This window comes from Nematolebias whitei, chromosome 6 (assembly GCF_014905685.2).
Source record: "Nematolebias whitei isolate Nwh7 chromosome 6, NemWhi1, whole genome shotgun sequence".
Lineage (NCBI taxonomy): Eukaryota > Metazoa > Chordata > Actinopteri > Cyprinodontiformes > Rivulidae > Nematolebias > Nematolebias whitei.
In genome coordinates, this window is record NC_056503.1 from 5,896,848 (window position 1) to 5,916,348 (window position 19,501).

Sequence of the window (19,501 nt, forward strand, 5' to 3'; positions counted from 1 at the left end):
GCTACGCCTATATTCATAGAATCTGGGGTTACAGTACGTAACCAAAGTTCTATTTCATATAGGCTTCGCCCTTTAAGGCTGTCGCTGATGGGTTAAGGGCGAAGCAGATGTGGTCTTCGCCTCACTGGGTCCATTTGAACACCGTATGAAGCGGAAGCTTGCCCAAAAAACGTCTTGTCACTCAGCTCCCATGTGCGTAATTACGCGTTGTGTAATTATGTGTACCATGCACAGACGCATGCTGTGGAATTATGCGTTCTGAATGCATGAACGCCCTGGAAAAAATTTCAGCGGAGGGGAGAAATGCTGAAAGGAGCGGCTAAACAGTATGAACAGATTAATAATAACCAGAGAGCTGATTATTAATCAAATGAACTGATTGGTAACAATAGTCATGAACTGATTAATGACCATAGAACCAAAATAACAGTCACAACTTGTGACTGATAACAACATCTCACACTGTAAAGCATGCAGACAGATGTGAGTTAAACGGAGTTCCATGAAACAACAATATTCATTCTGTTAAAACACTAAGTACAGAATGCGTCATGGAACGAGCCGTCACATCACGTAGATAAAAGCGAGTAAATGAGCAGGGTGTTGACCACGCGGCCGCAGTGCAAATATCCTGCATTGTCATACCATTATGCAAAGCAGTCGAAGATACAATACCTCTGGTCAAGTGTTCCCTGAGGTTGACAGGAGGCTCTAACTCTGATGCTCTGTAGGCTTCAGAAATGGCCTCACACAACCAGTGTGACAGGCGCCGGGTGGATACCGGGCGACCTGCAGATGTATCCCTATAATGCACAAACAAATGTGGAGTTTGACGCATTGCAGCTGTGTGCACTATGTAACACGTCAACGCCCGCACAGGACAGAGAAGATGGAAAGATGCTTCTTCTTCTGATTGTGGGGGTCAACGATATCGCTCTTGATTTAAAAGAGCTCGTGATGTTTTAGGCATAAAGATGGATTCAGTCTTAGATCAGCTGAACTGCCATCAGCCTGAATTTCAAGACATGACGAAGCGACAGAGAGGGCAGAAAAATCACTCACTCTCTTAGCAGATGTAAAAGCCAACAGCAGGGCTCTTAAGAGACAGAATTTAATTGGGACCTGATTCAGTAGCTCAGATGAAACTTAGATCAGGGCTCGCAGGACCAGCGTTAAGTCCCGCTGTGGAGCAAGAGGGTGTAAAACAGGCCTGCGTCTGTACACCTTGAAAAAATGCTTAATCAGCGGATGATTAAAAGCTGTTCTGTCTCCGAACCTTTGTGACAGGAAGAGACCGCTGCAGCGTACGTTTCAATCGTGCTGAACACCTAATTTCTGTCCATCAGTTGCTGCAGAAAAGACAGCACACTGCTTAGAGAACATGAGGTGGCCTCTACACCTTCTCTGTACACCTTTAAAAAAAAAAAAGCTTCATCAGCGGATTATTAAAAGCTGTTCTGTCCCCGAAGCCTTTGTGACAGGAAGAGATGGCTGCAGCATACATTTTAATCGTGTTGAACGCCAGATTTCTGTCCATCAGCTGCTACAGAAAGGACGGCACACCACCTAGTGGACATGAGGTGGCCTCTACACCTTTCTCTGTACAGCAGCGCTGAAAGGCTGTCCACTTGATGTGAACAGCGCTGTGGTGGGTGCAGCACGTGAAAACTGAATTGTACGCACTACTTCTTGAGAGAGACCCATCCTCTCTAAGTGGATCCGCTCAGCGGCCAGACCCAATGGTGCTGGCCTATTCTGCATAACTCCTGATCGCTCCTCCCGCCTGGAGGAGAGCGTCCTCCCTCCGCCCCATAACAGGTGTCGTAGGACTTGGAACCATGATGCGTTCACGCGCTCGGGACAGAAGAGCTGTCAGTCCCTTCTCCTGAGCTCAGTTCAGAAATTGTGATATCAGAGGGAGTGAGGGAAAGTGAAGAAGCATTTTGGCCACGGACTGTGAGCAAACGCGTCCACCCCTAGCAGTGGTTCGTCCCATGGGCTCAATGAAAAACCATAGTTTACATTGAGCGTTCTCTTGTAATGCAAACAGGTCCACAGCTGCTCGTAAGATTTCTGCCGCGTGTGAGCCATCAGCTTTAAATGGAGGGTCCCGGTCCCCGTGACGCAAAAACCGTCCCTGGACATCACATACGCCTCCTGTTCAGAACACCGGAGATGTACACTACTCTGATGGAGAGCAGATTTGGTGTGCCCCACACAGCATCTGTCTCACAATGTGGAACATTTGGGTTGAGCGCATACACCTCCTGCCGATTATGTATGCAACAGTCACTTGTTGTATGTGTGAATCAATAACTTGGTGATTCTGCAGCACAGAAGCAAAGTGTTGAATCACATTCAAAAAACTTGTGCGACACTCCAAAAAAACATTTAAATGAGCTGCTGTGTGGGGGACCACAGCACCCCCACAGCTCGTTAAATGTATGTTCCTCTGTGAAGTCTGACATGTATGACGTAGGTCTGCTGACGGAAAACAGCTGATATCACTCTGCCGGTTTCACGTGAGTTGCACTGCTGCCATCTGTCTGGAAAAACAGGTCAGCAGCAACAGATGTCCAGATAAAGCAGAATTCTCCTCCCTGCTCTGTGTGGCGGTTACTGAGCGGCACGACGCATTTAATGGAATGTTGTCTCACAGTTCAAAATTGACAAATCTAGGATAAATCTCATCTTTCTGGTCCATTGGGACCAGGGAGTGATGAGAATAGAACCATGTGTTTCCCTCTCCTTCTGGGACCCTGGAAATTACATTTAAATCAGAATTTCCTGAGCTTCTGCGAGGGGGAATGAGATCTGTTCTAGAAATGACAGAAAGCATCTCTAGAGTTCCTCCGCACGGGGAGTTGAGCTGTACTGCAGTGTGAATCCCCTGCTGATAACAGTTCGTCTATCCGTCTGGAGCGCGTGCCCGTTGCCATTCTGCGTAATGTCCGGGAAGCGGGCACGCGTTTATGCTGTTGGCTCACATGCATGCTGATGTGAGCAGGTGTGCGCTTACGGAGAAAGAAAAACGCACCCCCGAGCATGCGAGCCGTGTGCGGGCTACCGATGCTGCGATACGCAGCGCCTCTGTGCTGCGCTCACGTTGGGGGAAGGTGCGCGCCCCCGAGCATGCGGAACCAATTAGGGTTGCTGTGGGTGCAGCACTCAAGCTGCGGCTCATATCCGTGCTGCCATTCCGCGTAACGCTTGGGGAGTGGGTGCGTGTATGTGGTGCGTAATGTCTCACCGCCTCCACTGCTGTCGTGCGTCGCGGAGACGCGCTCCGCACTCTCATGGGGAGACTTTTACGAAAAGGCTCTGAAAAAACGTTTCCGTGCTGTGCTCAGGCTACGGGCTCGCATCTATGTTGATGTGAGCCGACGTGCGCTGAGGAGTCATTTGTGTGCGCCCTCGTTGACGCAGCATCTTAGGCGAGGATTGCCGCGGGGGCGCGCGTTTGACGCTGGTGCGGTTAGGAAGTAGCGCATGGCGCCGGTTGAGGGCGAGGTTACCACTGGACTTGGTCTGCAGAACACGTTCGATCTTAGCTGCGAATCTCGTGAGCTTTTGAGTGATTCATTGAGCTACAATGTTATTTTAGAAAGTCTTCTTCGAGGATGAATGAAGGAGCCGCTATGAGGCGTTTGAAAAACTGTTGACGCCGCAGGAGCGCGCGTTTGAAACCACTGTGGTGAGACGCGTGTCGCTCTTGCCGAGAGCGAGATACGTTACTGGGCTCGTACCACAATCTCACGTTTAGGTTGACGTGAGCGGCAGGCGCTGGGAGCTGCGTGCGCGCTCTCATAACGCAACGCCGTATAGGTGAAGGCTGGCTCGTGCCGCGGGAGCGCGCGTTGGCACCGCTTGTGAGGGGTGTGCAGCTTGGGCTAAAAACGAGTTATTCCACTAAGACTTGTTGTGTGGGCCACATTCACTTATGACTGTTCTGTCATGTGGGCATCTCGCCTTGTTTGGAGTGACAGTGATTGAATCAACCTTAAAAGGCCACCGGCTCATTCATGTGTCGTGTATGTGACGGAGCCGCTGTCAGGTCATCCGAGCTGACAGACTGGCTAAAAGACACTTCATCATAAAATTATGTTATTCCCACATCCGTGTCATCTTCACACACATCCAGCAAACCGTCATTCAGTCATCTCCCCCTGAGCTCTGTGGTTTGTTGTCCTAGGATGCCACCTGCTGGCGATCTCTGGGAAAAGCTGACTTCCAGGTGCCGGGGATGTCTGACGGGCGGGGCTTGCGTAGCAGGGCGGGGAAGCTTTGTGCGACCGTGGACCGTCTTGAAAATGATCCCTAGTTGATTTTGGCCCTCCAACAAAAAGCTTTCTGCAGCTCCACCGAGAGGGAGGTGGAGTGACGGGCCAGAAGAACCTCTGGGAACCTCGTCTTCCAGTTGCGATGCGAGACCGGTGGACAACAAAGAGGCGCACTGGTTGAGGATGATGTCAGCTGCCCTGCAGAGGGACCGTACGTCTCCTCCCACCTCTGAACGTGTATGCCAACAGCGTAACGTGTTGTTCGCTGCGGCTGCCTGGAAACGCACGCTGGTGAGCTCGGTTGGAGAGCGATGTCACCGTCTGGTTATGCTATCTGGAGGCGCAGGACGCTGGTCCAACATGGACATCTTGCTCCGAAAAAAGCCTCCGTCAAGGCTCGGCTCCCGGGGGCACTGAGGGAATTTCCGCTCGGTGAATCCCTCCACTCTGGTGATGGGCGCAGATGTGGGAACCAGCGCCCTATTCTACCAGGACCGGCTGCAGCCTCGTCCCAGAAGGACGTCACCGCTGAGAAAGCGAGGCCAGATGGGGATCAGGACGGCGAGCCGGAGTGGAGCCCAGAAACCTTCCGGCTGGATCATCCGAACTGCCGGTGGAGGCGTTTTTACGTCCCTCGCCTCCCTCAGCCGCCTCCTGAATTAAGCCGGGCAAACTCCAGAGGGCACCGGCGGCTGGGAGCGGTGTGGTCGCCGATACGAAACAAGGTGGGGGGGGTGAGCATTCGCTCAGCCCCTCTCTACCGACACTACGTTCTCCAGGAGGGAATGAGCAGCGGGGGCTGCTGCTGACATCGCCTGTCCCGGAGGAACCATCCGATTTGCTCCGAGGGTCAGCGATAAGAGGAAAATTACAAGATGGCGTTGTCCAGCATGTAGCGACCTGTCACTGAGAAATACTTCTCGGCGCTTACCTTGAAACAATATTGCTCGTCTGCGTCTCCTCGGGGAGGAGGTGGTGTTGTCACCGGGACAACAGAAGGTTGGCGTAATGGGCCAGGCAGTCTTAACAAAGGTTGGTCGGCTATACAACTTTCCTTCTTCGTTCTTCTGACAGTGCTATTAGCTCGCTGAAGAAAAATGGGAGCCGATTACCCGCTCTTAACGTAATTTGTACGGACCGGGTGGGGCCCACACAGCAGGTGGGCGTGGACTAAATTTTTCAGTGTAAGGCTTCGCATAACGGGATAAAACCCATCAGCGACAGCCTTAAAGGGCGAATCCTATATGAAATAGAACTGACTAAAATTATTTTGTTTTGTTTTTTGTCACCTGTGTGGCACAGTGTAGTTTGTGTTGTGAGGACTGCATGATGCCAGGTCATTTTCTGTTGAGTCCATCACTAAATCAGAAAGCAGTCAAATGTCCCCCACCCCACTTAATTCACTGTTGGTGGTTATTAAAATGTTCATTGGGTAAAGTTAATATTTTTATTTTTAAACATGCAGTTAAGTGTCACTATTGCTTAGCACAATGGCATGTTGTGTTACAAATAAAACTAAATAAGAAAATAAACAAAATAAAAGTCAAGTCCACCCCTAAAGTCCTTCTGATAAATTGTGTCACATTAATATCTTAGCCATAGAGTGAGTTTAAAAACAGGATGTTGCATATATGGACTAGTTGAATGAGGTGTCTCTAAAATATCCTGATGCATGATCAATAATTTCAACATTTTTTTAATCCGTCCGGAAAACCCGACTTTATTTTGTTGATGTCTCTAAAATAATTATAGAATCGTTTACTTATATAGGTAAATGTAGATGTTTAACAACCTGTTTAAACATAACAGAATGCAGGAAATGGCATCTACTCTATTAAAAAATTTCTTTGGGAGAACCCCCAGACTCCCCCTACCCACTACCACCAGTGTCCCCCCCCCTCCCCCCCACACACACACACACATTACAAATGCTTCTGATGCCAATGGGCACAAAAGAGGCACATGGCTAAGAAGTGTAAACGGGCCCCTAAGGCCAGAACATTTCAGAAATTAGTTTTTACTGTTAGCAAAATGCTCTGCTGTATTTCACTTGCTGCTGTTGTTGTTTTTGTTTTTTTGTTTGACACCATCTTTCCTGTCCTCATTAAATTAGGATATGTTAGTAAATGTCTGTTTTACCTGAAGCATGTTATGTTTTCTCCTAATTTTGTTCTTGGAGTAAACCAGAATGATTAATTTACATGCTTTTTTTTTTTTTTACTAAATCTTCCGGGGGTATGGGGTGGTGGGGTGGGGGCAGACGCCAGGTTTGTCACCTTTTTCATCCCTTCTGAGTTTGCAGGTATGGTTGAAGCTGTTGACATTTCTCACAGTCACCATTAATGGTCTGAGTACATATTTCAGTGTTCTGGGATCCAGTCAGCTGCAGCCTGAAGCTTCTACAAACCAGCACAGCTGAAGGCTCTGTGACGATAGAGAGCCCTCTGGTGTCGTAAAACAACTGTATCATCTCTGGACGCTTTTATCCTCATCGGCAGATAATGTTAGTGCACACTTTTGTGCGTGTCCTCTACTCTCATTTTGCTGAAGAGTGTCGATGTTTCGCTGGCAGCTGATAAATCAGCTCTCTGTTCCTCTGCCACGTTTTCTCATTCCCTTCAAATGGATCAGAAGCCAAAAGTGCCGGTGGTTGGATTGATTAGTACCCCAGCAGGCGGCTGCAAGCATGAGAAATGTATGTATAGAAGTGTAAACACACACACACACTATGATCCATCTGCAGGAGGAAAGAGGCAGATATAACCACACGCTGTGAGGTGAAGCCATAAAACAAGAGCAAACGTATAAAACTGACACATGCACTCGGTGTGTCATTCACAGTAAGTTACCGATGCAGAGACAGTTTATCTACACACGTTAAAAGATGACGTGTATTTTATGCACACGTACACGACCCAGAAAAACCCACTTGTTGCTGCTCGTTTGCTGCTGAGTGGTACAGCACCAGCCTCCAGGCTGTCATCGGCTCCCTCTGTCCCCACAGAGGCTGTCTTCCTTTCAGCTGTGTGTGTGTGTTTGTGTGTTTTGATATGTCAGTAATAGCCACCATAGCCTGCAGTCTGTGCAGCTCCACTTGTTGTTCTCTGTGAGCTGTAACAACAGAGAAGCAGCAACATGTACTGTCTTTTGATTTATCTCCAGCATTGTTGATGATTGTGGCTTTGAGACGCTCCTGTCAGGTCAGCGGGGTGTCCCCCGGTAATATGGAGTGGTATCAGCTCTAATGCCATCCGCTTAAGGCAACGGGGGTGGGGTGGGGGGTGGGGATGCTTTTAAGAGAGGATCTTTAGGTTTGGACAGAAGCTGTATGTTTTGTTGTCTCTCACGGACGCCCCTACATTCTCTAACATATTGATCAGAATAAACAGAATATTAAATTCTGTTGAAAGAAACTAAATGAACTTGCAGTTTCTTTTTTAACAGCAAGCAATAAAGTTTTGCACTTGTTTGTGTGCGCGTGTGCCTGTTGGCAAATTAACTCATGAATCTCTGGACAAATTCTATTGAAATTTAAAAAAAGTAATAATTGAGTCAACATCTGCAACTAATTAACCTTTTAGAGTTGGTCTGATTCTGTGTCAGCTAACAGTCAGCGTTAGCTGACACATAAACGACTGAAGAAATTCATAAAGTCCAATAGCACTGAGGCTTAGACACATTTAATTAATTACTTGGGCAAGGCCCTTATCCATCAAAATTATATTTCTTACACTTAGATGTAGCCACACACCAAAACAGAAGTTGAAATGTTCCTTATTTTTCCAAGTTATAATTATAAAAGGTTAGCATACATCAGTGTTTCCTCTAGCATTATACTAGCAGGGCGCCCCATCAGAACCAAGCACCCTACCTACCAAACTGCCCCCCCCCCCCCCCCCCCCCCCCCCCCCCCCCCGTCAACAAAAATAACAAAAGAGATGAGCACCTTGCCAAGGCAAGTAACCTATAAAGGAAACACTGTACATACGGTACATGTATGGCAGCAGCTATCTTGGATTTGGACGTGGCATCCCATATTTTGATAGACCTTCTAATGCACATGCAGATGAACAGATGCTGATATATTCATCAATTAAAACGGGTTCACTCATCTTTCTGGACTGGATGATGTGCATTGAATTTAATGAAATGTAACGTGAGACGTCATTTATCTTTGACCCATCAAAATGAATGCGGTCATTTATTTTACAGAATCAAAGTTTAACATCAAACATTTACATTAATTTGGCAAAATATGAAAACAACAACAACATAATTAATCAGCTTACAACCAAGAAAACCATACGACCATGATTTTCCGTTGTTTCACCACAGACATTAATGAAAACATCTGGATTAATTTTCTAGCAGAAAGGAGAGTTTAAAGATGGAAAATTGAGATTTATCTTACAGAGAGATGTGTGAGGGAATTCGTCTGTTTTAACCAGAACGTGCACGCTCCTTCGGAAATCAGCTTGTCCCAAACAGTACACTTTTGGTGAAGGTCGACTTTTACCTTTTCTGAAGATAGATCAGTTCCGGCGTGGAGTCTCACTTCCAACCACTGTTCAGCGTCTCAGTGAGAACAGCCAAATACCTCGAGAGCCATGCGAGGTTATCCAAACAGAAGTTATAATTCCCAAAATCGTCTCTGGTTCAGCTTGTTTGGTTTAGCAGCATCCATGAATGCCTGCGTTTGCATTCATGAACTCCCAAACTCTCTGCATTCTGGATCCCAAAACTCCTGAACTCTACTACTTGAACTGCTGCTCCATCTTCAAGACTGAGCTTACAGCAGCTTCAAGACTGAGCTGAACTCTGAAACTCTGAACTCTTCTGGAACTCTTCTCCTTTGAACTAGGAAGTGCCAACCTTTTTATGAAGGGTCACTTCCGGTTCATTTGAGAGCTTTTTGATTGGTGGATGGACCAAAGCAGAGGTGTGGTTTGTGATGTAAGGTGTTATGGAAAGTCAAGGATTGTTTAAGAACAGACAGAAAGATATCATGGACAAACCAGACTTCGTGGCGTCGCTCACCAAATATCTTGCTGTAAAAGTTAAACATGACATTTCTTTTCAGTAAACTTCTTAGTTGACCGAAGCTTGAACTTTAACACACTTACAAATTTGCTCACTTTCAAAGCAGACGATCAAGAAATTGAATCATTACTCTGTAATGTACTCTAACTTGATTTCACTTTGAATTGAGGAATAAAAATCATTACTACTGTTTAAGTAAATAAAAATGAGTAGTTCACTTCAACATGTAAACATTGTTTGAACTAACACAATTTGATTATCAAAACATTTGTAAAATAGTAATGATCATAGAGAATTGTCTTTTCCACTTGATTAATTCAAGAAAGAAAGTCTCAGGATGGGTCAAACTGTATTTCTGGATGCAAATCAATGAAATGACAGTTTCTGACCATATGATCCTAAGGTCATTGATTTGACATCAGGTCAAGTTCACTACACACAGATGCACCGAAATGGAAGTCGGTGTGTCGACTTTTTTTTTTTTTTAAGTTATCCAGCTTTTAAAGTTAACATATATATATACGTATATGGCGGCAGCCATTTTGGATTTTGACGTGGCGACCCCATTTGCAAAATTAACCTTTTTTTTTCGCCCAGATGTAGCTACACACCAAAATGGAAATTTGTATCTCACATGTTTTTTTTTTTTTAAGTTACCATGCTCACAATGAACATGCTCTGGACAAACATACAGAGAATATTTACAGTTAAATGTCAGAAATATCTGAAATGTCAAAAATAAAATGTCTGAAAAAAAATGTCCAGCATGAAAGACAATGAGTGGTATGCGTTCCTTCAAGGGATGCTAAGCCCTTAATTAATACCTGTATTGGTAGACTTATGTTTGTTAAGTCAAATTGAAAACTTTCCCAGATAAAATAATTATAAAAACACTAAATGCTGTTTTTTCCTCAGGTGCACATTTAAATTGGTCAATCTTATCACAATGAAAATAGCCATCCACTGTGACACTTGTACAGTATATAAAGGTTTACACTTCTACAATAAAATACCAGGTTCTTACAATGGTACTCAAAGAACTGGGTGTCCGTCCAAAAATGAAGAAAAGATGAGGCACAAACTGGCCAGGGTGGCTGCCAAGAGGCCTACGGCAACCTGGAAGGAGCTGCAAGAATTCCTGGCAAGTAACTCCATATGCCTATGCTATGGGGGAGAGGTGCACGATTTAAAATTTTTGTTATTCGCAAAGAATATATTCAAATATATATTCAAATTCAGAAAATTTTGTATGAATAAAATCCCACCAAGTCTCCCAACAGCATGCAAGAAAATGTTTTATAATCTAACAAACCCAATCTTGGCCACATTTCCAGTTCTAGTTTTTGCACAAATTATTTTTCATACAAAAACAACTCTGCAGTTTACAAAAAAATAGTAATAAAATAAAAATACACATAATGAAACATGGGGGTGGCAGTATGGACTAAAACCTTCAGGTGTCTGCCGGAAAGTTGAAGATGAAATGCAATTTATTTAGCATGACAGTGACTTCAAGCATACTCTCGAACCAACAACATCAACAACAAAAAGCTTAAACAAATTAAAGCTAAAATGTTAGAAAGTCTTGTCTGCATTCTGATGTATTTTAACAGGTTGTTAAACATCTATGCTTACCTACACGAGTAAACACCTGATTCAATAACTATTTTAGAGAGCGACAAGAAGTAACCTGACCAACAGCTCTCCTTGTGTGAATAGAGCATGATCTGCTTCTGTCACGCAACCCCCCCCCCCCCCCCCCCCGTCAACAACTGCTAATGCTAACATTGCGCTAAGCCAGCACACAACACAGAGGTATCTCCCCCTCTTACCCCCCGCCCCATCCAAAACATAAAAAAAAACCTCTCTAAGTGATCTAGAGGAAACACTGCATGCTGTGTGATGAGTTCTTTTAGATAATCAGGGAAACCTGGAGTGGACTTTTAGTGGATGGAATATGCTCCTATTAATCAAGTGGAAAAAATTATTTCTTGAGAAAATAGAAACATTGCTGGGTGAACTAATATTTCATGGTAAATGTGTGTGGGGATCCAAATGAGTATTTTTTAAATGTGATGGGGACATGTCTGACACTTATGGCTGTGCACCAAATATGTTGTACAATGTAACATATTTGAAACATTTGTACACTGAAGAGTAGCCAAATATTGTCAAGTTAATATAACATTTGATGGTGGATTCCTACATAAAGGACTGAATGCTCTAAATAAATCAAAAGATGCTTTAAAGTGTTAGTTTAGGGTGTGCACACATACAAACTGTTTATTGCCCATTTTCCCCTAATTTGTTTTTTAGTTGAATTGTACAGGCTATGTCACTTTAGAAGCAAAAAACATTTGAAAATGTTAATATGGTGCCATATTTTGACAACACACAATCCTGACATTGTTGGAGGTGTGTGCACGTTTTTACAGTGCCTATAAAAAGTATTCACTTTCTTGGGTGTTTTATGTTTTATTGATATCATAAATTATCCATTCATTGATCCATCCATCCTTCTATTTTCTTTACCTGCTTTTTTTTATCACTGGGCAACTGGTTTCAACTCCAGCGATCATTGGGTGTAGAAAAAAATCCCTGAGACATTACAACACATAAAAGTAGTTTTTTAGATGCAGGCAGACGAAGCATATACGGAACGCCATAATCAAGTTGCTGGAATAGTGTAACGGACTATTTGTGCTTAGTATGGACTGGTGGTTCCACAGTCAAAGTAGGAGACTTCACCAAGGGTGGTGGAGAAAGGAAGAGCTAAGATCCTGTGGGACTTTCAGATCCAGACTGACGAAGAGAAGATGGCTAACCAGCCGGCCGTTGTGGTGATCGACAAGCAAGAGAAGAAGAAGGCATTGGTGATGGATGCAACAATCCTGTTAGACTGTAACATCAGGAAGAAGGAGCACGAGAAGCTGGAGAAATACCAAGGCCTGAATGAGGAAACAGGGGTTGTGGCTTCAGTAATGCCAGTCACCATTAGAGCCCTTGATGCCGTGACCTCCACCCTGGAAGAGTGGCTCCTAAAGATCCTGGAAACAACCTCAGTGATCTCTCCAGAAGAGTGCAGTCCTAAGAACAGCTAAAATACTGTGCAGAACCCTCACGATCCCAGGCCTCTGGTAAAGGGCCAGAGTTTGAAGTGAAGTGGAACCAACCAAGTGGAAAAAATTGCGCATGCTGGGTGCTTTTAAATAATAAAAATATATGAACAAGTGATGCATAATAGCTTAAACAAAATGTAAACATGGTCAAAATATACTGATGTTTTTTTTGTAACACAAGCTTGAAAGGCAGAAGCAAATAAGTGAGTGGAGTTCAAAATTTGAAAGATGGGTAAATAAACCTGTTGTTACACTGATGTGATTTCAAGCTAAAACACAAGCTTACATTGTGCTTAGCTCAAGTCCTTTGGCCTTTAACAAAGAACTGCTGCTGTTGTTGGATTCACAATATAGTTCACTTCTCACCTGTGAGTTTTAGGAAGTATTCATTAAAAGCTTGACTACTGCCCTACCAGTTGTCCTTCACATTCATCATTCCCCTAAAGACCAGGTTCAGTCCTGCAGCATCAGTTGCACCTTTGGCCTTGGCTGAGTTTGCCATTTCCCCCCCTCAAATTTAAAGCTATTGTATTTTTGTTCCAATATCACACATGGAGTAACTTGTTCCAACTCGCTCATAGGGATGACAAATCCAGTTTAGTTTCTGTCAGAGGCAACAGTGAAAGAGAAAAAGCAGTATTGTAACAGAAATTTAATTTACCTTTGATTTAAACTTCATAGATGAGGAGTTGGTTAGCACTGTTGTCTTGCATTTTAGTGTGAAGTTTGCATTCGTGGGTTTTCTCCAGCACTCTGTTTATTTTTTATTTTTTTATTTTTTACAGTCTGTTTTTCAAAATATGTTATTAGGTAAGTGAAATCTTTAAATTATCTCTGTGTACATGGTTTTCTATCCGGTGTATCTCTACATTTGATGGACTGATGACCTGTTCAGGATTTACCTTGCCTCTTGTTCAGTAGTTGATGTAGATGGATATGAGCTCCTGTGATCCTAAGCAGAATCAAGCATGAGTAGAAGCTGGCTAAAACAATGTATGGTGACTATATGAAACATGTTGATATCAAAATTGAATTGAAAATATGCTTAAAAAAAACGACTTATTATGTTTGTCGTCGCATAGAAAAGCATGTTAGTTTTGGCTCTTATGTGAAAATTTCAGAGTATTTTTTGCTTATTGGTGTCTTCGAGATTTATTGCCCACAAAGGCAGAAGAGCAATCATGTTTTTGCCCATATCTGTGTGTGTCTGTGTTTGTTTGGCTGTAAAATATCTCACAAACCATAGCTGAATTTTATTGTAACATTCAGAGTATAATTACTAGATGTTCATCTAGAACGGATTATCTTTTCAAGTCAATCCAGTTTAAGAACGCCACCACAGCTGACTAGCTTTACTGTAGACATAAGTGTTTTACAGACATTATGCTAAAGTTTAGTGTGGTAGTAGCTGACAGTCAGTCCAACACTGACTCAAAGCACTCAAAGATCAGGCTTGATCCTTAAAAATTTCACATGAAATTAATTTTAAATGTTATTTAAATATTATTTATGGCAATCCTACAGCCCGGGGGAACAGAGAGGCCAGCCGAGTCTGTGTGGACGGATCGGACGGCATCTGCAGCCAGTTTCTTAGGATCCACTGAGGGATGGACCTTTACAAGAGATCCTTCCTGCCTAGAGCCATCAGCATCTATAACATCTCTTAATGAAATGAGGATAATGAGTTACAGCAACAGATATTTTCCCTCTGGGATTAATAAAGTATTTTTGAATTGAATTGAATTTAATTGAATTCTCCATCCATCCATCCATCCATCCATCCATCCATCAATCAATCCATCTATCCAGTCTTTTTAATCTAATTTATCTTTTACCCACTTCTCCCTTTTCGGGTCACAGGGATCACTCGTGCTCATGTCCAGCACTCACTGTGTGAGAGGTGGGGGACATCTTGGACAGGTCTCCAGTCCATCACAGGGACACATAAAGACAAACAAGACAAACAACCATTCACTCTCTCACTCACACCTAGGGACAATTTAGAGTTACCAATCAGCCTAACATGCATATTTTTGGTCTGTGGGAGGAAACCGGAGTACCCGGAGAAAGCCCACGCATGCACGGAGAGAACATGCAAACTCCACCCAGAAAGATCCCCGGCTGGGATTTGTTTGGCCAAAATGGTAATAACAAGTTTGTCATTCACATCACATGTGGTACATAAGGTGGAACAAAATTATTTACTCAAAGTCCCAGTTACACCCAAAAATAGCAAAAATATAAAGCGCAAAATGAGACGGTGTATACATAACACTGTCATTTGCCAATATATGGTGAACTTAGTGTAAAACTTTAACACTGAAGGTGTTAAATATTCTAAGCCTTTAATTTTTAGAAGAACTACTGAAACACAGTTTTAGCAGGTGACATGTAGAAGGCTTTATGTGAAACAGTGTGGCCTGATTAGGGACTGTGGTTCTTTGGAGTAACTCTGGATGATTTACTTACTCATAATTCCTCATTTGGAGACCATTAACAGGAAAATAAGTGCCACAAGAGTGAACATATGGTGTTTTCACCAACTGTGGGCTGTTCAGCCACCCGGTGCAGTCTGTGCAGAACAGCTTGTTACTGTTTCTGTTGGTCAGCAGGGGCCAGTGTTGAACTTCACAATGTTTCAGTCAGTGAGGAGTCTGGAAAAGAGTTTTAAAGAAGTGTGTGTAATGTTTGAAGCCTTTTCATTCACAGACACGCTAACACTACAGACGTAGCGCTCTGATTCTCTCACGCATCCTAACCCCCCCCCGTCAACAACTGCTAATGCTAACATTGCGCTAAGCTCACTGATAGTTGGACATGGGCACCGCCTGCCCCCACAACCCAGAAAGGAAGAAGCGGGTAAAGATAATGAATGAGTCTTTATAGTGTACAGTACTTTATTTTTAACATCGTCCCAATGATTAAAATACTGCAAATGTTGGAATGAAGTTACTGAGTTTTGCTCACGTAGTTCAGTTTTGAAAGTTTAAATGATTTCAAGTTGAGATCCTGCACCAAACCCTTGTTTGGTGCAGGATCTCACTATGCAGTTGTGTGTGTTGTTTCTGTGTCTGTATTTTCTACATAAAGCAGACATGTTTTAAACTAAATCTTAGCCATGAGATTTCAGATATTTTCAGCTGGAGAAAAATACACACACTCACAGGCACCCATAATTATTAATTTCTTTCATTATTGTATTGACTTTTATTCACTGCAATGTCTTATCCCTTATTCTAAACCTAATACTAATAATAACCTAGTTAATGTCTAACCTTAACTCAGTTAACACATTAGCCCTAACCTAACCTCAAACTCAAAAATAATATTTCAATAGTTAAAGAGCAGGTTTTGGTCCCAATAAGATTTACTGGTCCTGACAAAGCAGGTAATTATACCAGAAATGGGTTTAAAAAGATGACAAAAATCATGTGTACACACACACACAGATCAGCAGTAGGAGGTAACTCGATGTGCCTTATTTTTCAACCAAGAGTACACCAAACTCTGCTTTTCTTTTTTTTTTTTCCCGAGATCCCCGGACCAAGCCGGGAACCCCGCCCAGGAGCGATACCACCCCAGAACCCGTGCCCGCGTCCACCCCAGACCCACCCAGGGACAGCCAGGTCACCAGGCCAGTAACCCATGTCCGCCGGTACAGACCGCCCAGAAGCCCGCATGCAGCCAGCACAGGCCATCACCCAGAACCACCAGAGCCACCTCCCCAGTCGGGCGCCACCGCTCCAGGCCCATGACCCCCCCCACGTCCCCAGCCCCGACACCCCACCCACACCAACCACCATGCCCCACGGGACAGAATCAAAGCTCTGCTTTTCAAGTTCTGCTTTTTCTCCTCTTGTCTTCTTCCTTCAGTTCTCGTGTAGCAGGACATTGAAATCCATCCATACAACAAAATTAATACAGTTTAGTTTTACATTTATTGTCCCCTAATTGCCGAGCGAGGGATGGTGTTAAAATACCATCAGTTCATTTATCGGTACATCCGTCCATGGATAATGTGAGCATTGTAACTTTAAAAATAAAGTGAGGTACTGATGTCCATTCTAGTGTTAACACAAAGACATAAGAAAGGTTCCTTTCAAAAATTGGGTTGCCACGTCCAAATCCATGATGACTGCCACCATATATATGTAAACTTTGTGAGCTGGACAACTTGAAAAATGAGATTGTGTGTGAGATTGGGGGGGGGGGGGTATTTGTTACCTTGCAAGGCCCATTTTCCCAACACATACTACTTTATGAGGACCAGCTGCTCCTTATGGGGCCCAAAGCCCTGGCCCCATAAGAAGTATCGTTGGTGAGTTGGAGGTTAGATTTAGGACTAAGGTGTGAATTGAAGCTGGGTTAGGTATTGTAGAGGAAAGGGTCCTCAGATTGTTGAATTTTTATTAGTAATTTTATTCTGAAGGGGCACCACTTGCTTTCCGGTTCTTAAGCAAGGAAATTATTAAATCAGACTAAAGTTTTGTGCTCTAGTGAGTTCTTTTCGTATTAAATTCAAATGTCATAATAGAAACACTTTGAGTCAAAGTACAATTTTGTTAGATTTATTATCAATTTTGGTGAATATAAGTGGTCAAAAAATCATAAGTACAGCTGAATGGCTTTAATTTGACAACACAAGAAGAGGTTAGGGAATTGTCTTCTAACTTTAATATGGTGAATTATGAGGTTTATCCATCCATCCATCCATCCATTATCTTTACCTGTTTATTCCATTTTGGTTCACGGGGGTCGCCGGTGCCCATGTCCAGCAATCACTGTGCGAGGGGCGGGGTACACCCTGGATGGGTTGCAAGTCCATCACAGGGCCACATAGAGACAAACGAGACAAACAACGATTCACTCTCTCACTCACACCTAGGGACAATTTAGAGTTACCAATCAGCCTAACATGCATGTTTTTGGTCTTTGGGAGGAAACCGGAGTACCCGGAGAAAACCCACGCATGCACGGAGAGAACATGCAAACTCCACCCAGAAAGGCCCCTGGACCAGGTTTTGAACCAAGGACCTGCTCACTGAGAGGCAGCAGCTCTACCAGTTGTGCCACCGTGCTGCCCTATTATGAGGTTTAAAAGCAGAGTAAATTGTCATCTATAAAGTTAACTAAATGAAGTAGGCAGATGCGATCTGTCAATTTAGGAAGGCTCAATTCTAATTAATAATGATGAATTTTGTTAGACTGGACATCTTCTTATCTTGGGCATCAGACACCAGCAGAGAGAAGGAACAGCTTTTCCTACCGATTGGAGGGTGGTCTCTGATTCAACCGCCCAAGGGTTACCAGGACTCTCTTGAGATGAGTTAAAGCGCCAAAGGTGGGATATCCCTCGACACTGGACATCAGCTGAAATCTAGATTTGCTCGTTATCCGGCTCCCGATGGGTCAGTTGATGAGCTCCTGCAGGGCTGCGTTTTCTCCTTCTGGTGACAAGGATCTTTTGGCATAAGTTTCTGATTGTTTGACCTTTCTTCTTCAAAAGCTTCTCCCAGACTGCTTTAAGCCAAACGTCAGAATAACTTTTTTTGACTTAGGTCGTTTTCACACCAGATAGTCCGGTAGACTCGGTTCGGGACCGATATTCATGACCTTTTGTTTACATTTGAGCTGGTGCGTTTCCATTCACACTGCACTGTGCAGTCGAGTCAACCTGTTGAACCAACCTTTTCCCCCGCTCGCCTGTGGGGGCGCTGCACCAAGAACTACTGAAAGAAACGACACAAAAACCTCTAAAGACACTTCTTCTTCTTCTTCTGTAAATAAAAATAAAAACGAAGTGGCATCAAGTTTTAGCAGTTTTAGGAGTTATATTTTGTCATTTTTCAAAAATGGACTTAGCATGAGCAGAAGATGAGACAGAAGACCATGGAGAATATTATTTTTCCACACAAGGCAGCTGACAGCTCCATATAAGGTAAGAGAAATGCGTGTTTGTTTACCCTGCGGAGTGGGGCTTGGTCTGTTTACATTCACACTGTACTCGAACCGCCCTGGAGTTCGCTTCTACCGGACCGAGACCTAGGTTTTAGCCCGGGCCAGAGTTCGCCTTTTTGTTCCGTGACAGAGTTCGATGGCACGTTCACACCTCCCTAAACGAACCGGACTTTCAAGGAAAACGAGCTAGAGTTCGATTAAAGCGGACTAAACAGGGCTGGTGTGAATGCACCCTTAGAGGGTGTTACAATATTGATGGTCAAGCCAATCACAACATAAGGGTGGACCTTTGTTTCAAGTTACTGTTTGAACTTTAATAACCTTAATAAAATAAATAAATGGCTAATTTACTCTGCATTTGTAAATTCTCAATATAACAGGATAATCAAAACTTCTAAGCAGTTTTTACTCATCCATAAACATTTTCATTAGAACTTATGCAAACACAGTTGAAACCTTTGATTACCAGTTTTATATCTACTTTCTCTTATGCATGATTAAAACAAAGTATTGAACTGAGAAGGTAAGTAAACATGTTATTTCACAGCAGTTTTACAGCAAAACGTTCAGGAGAACTCAGAAATTTAAATTGTTCAGAAAAATGATTTCTACTGTGGGATGGCAAGAGAGTCCTTGAGAACAAAGGGGTCTTTCTCACACTCTAAGACTGCAGGACGAATCCTCCTTTTTAGGAAGAGATACGTATAACGCTTTAGATGTTATATTTCAAAGGTCAGATGGAAAGGTTCTCATACAAAGGGCCTTTCAGCTTAGCTGATATCATAATAACAGGTGTTCAATTAATTACAATAACATATATATATATATTTTTTTTGTAACATGGTTCCTTACTGTCCAGCTTTGGGAATGAGAGTCGGTCTTACTTTCAAAGTATCAAAAGAAATAAAAGTTGATGGTAGAAAAACCTTAATGTGCCCCTACAGTATGTACTGGTACTGTTGTTTATTTATATATATAACCGGATCCCAAAAAAGTTGGGACACTAAACAAATTGTGAATAAAACTGAATGCAATGATGTGGAGGTGCCAACATCTAATATTTTATTCAGAATAGAACACAAATCACAGATCAAAAGTTTAAAC

The 19,501-nt window shown here is 43.3% G+C and overlaps 1 protein-coding gene across 1 annotated transcript in view; it reads left to right on the forward strand.

The window, feature by feature from the left end:
* LOC119411497 (chloride channel protein 2) overlaps positions 1-19,501 on the forward strand; it is a 479,672-nt gene that overhangs the window by 180,562 nt on the left and 279,609 nt on the right. The window contains exon 8 of the mRNA XM_037678447.1: positions 17,683-17,715. Coding sequence (XP_037534375.1) covers positions 17,683-17,715 — 33 coding nt within the window. The remainder of the gene's footprint in view (positions 1-17,682; positions 17,716-19,501) is intronic.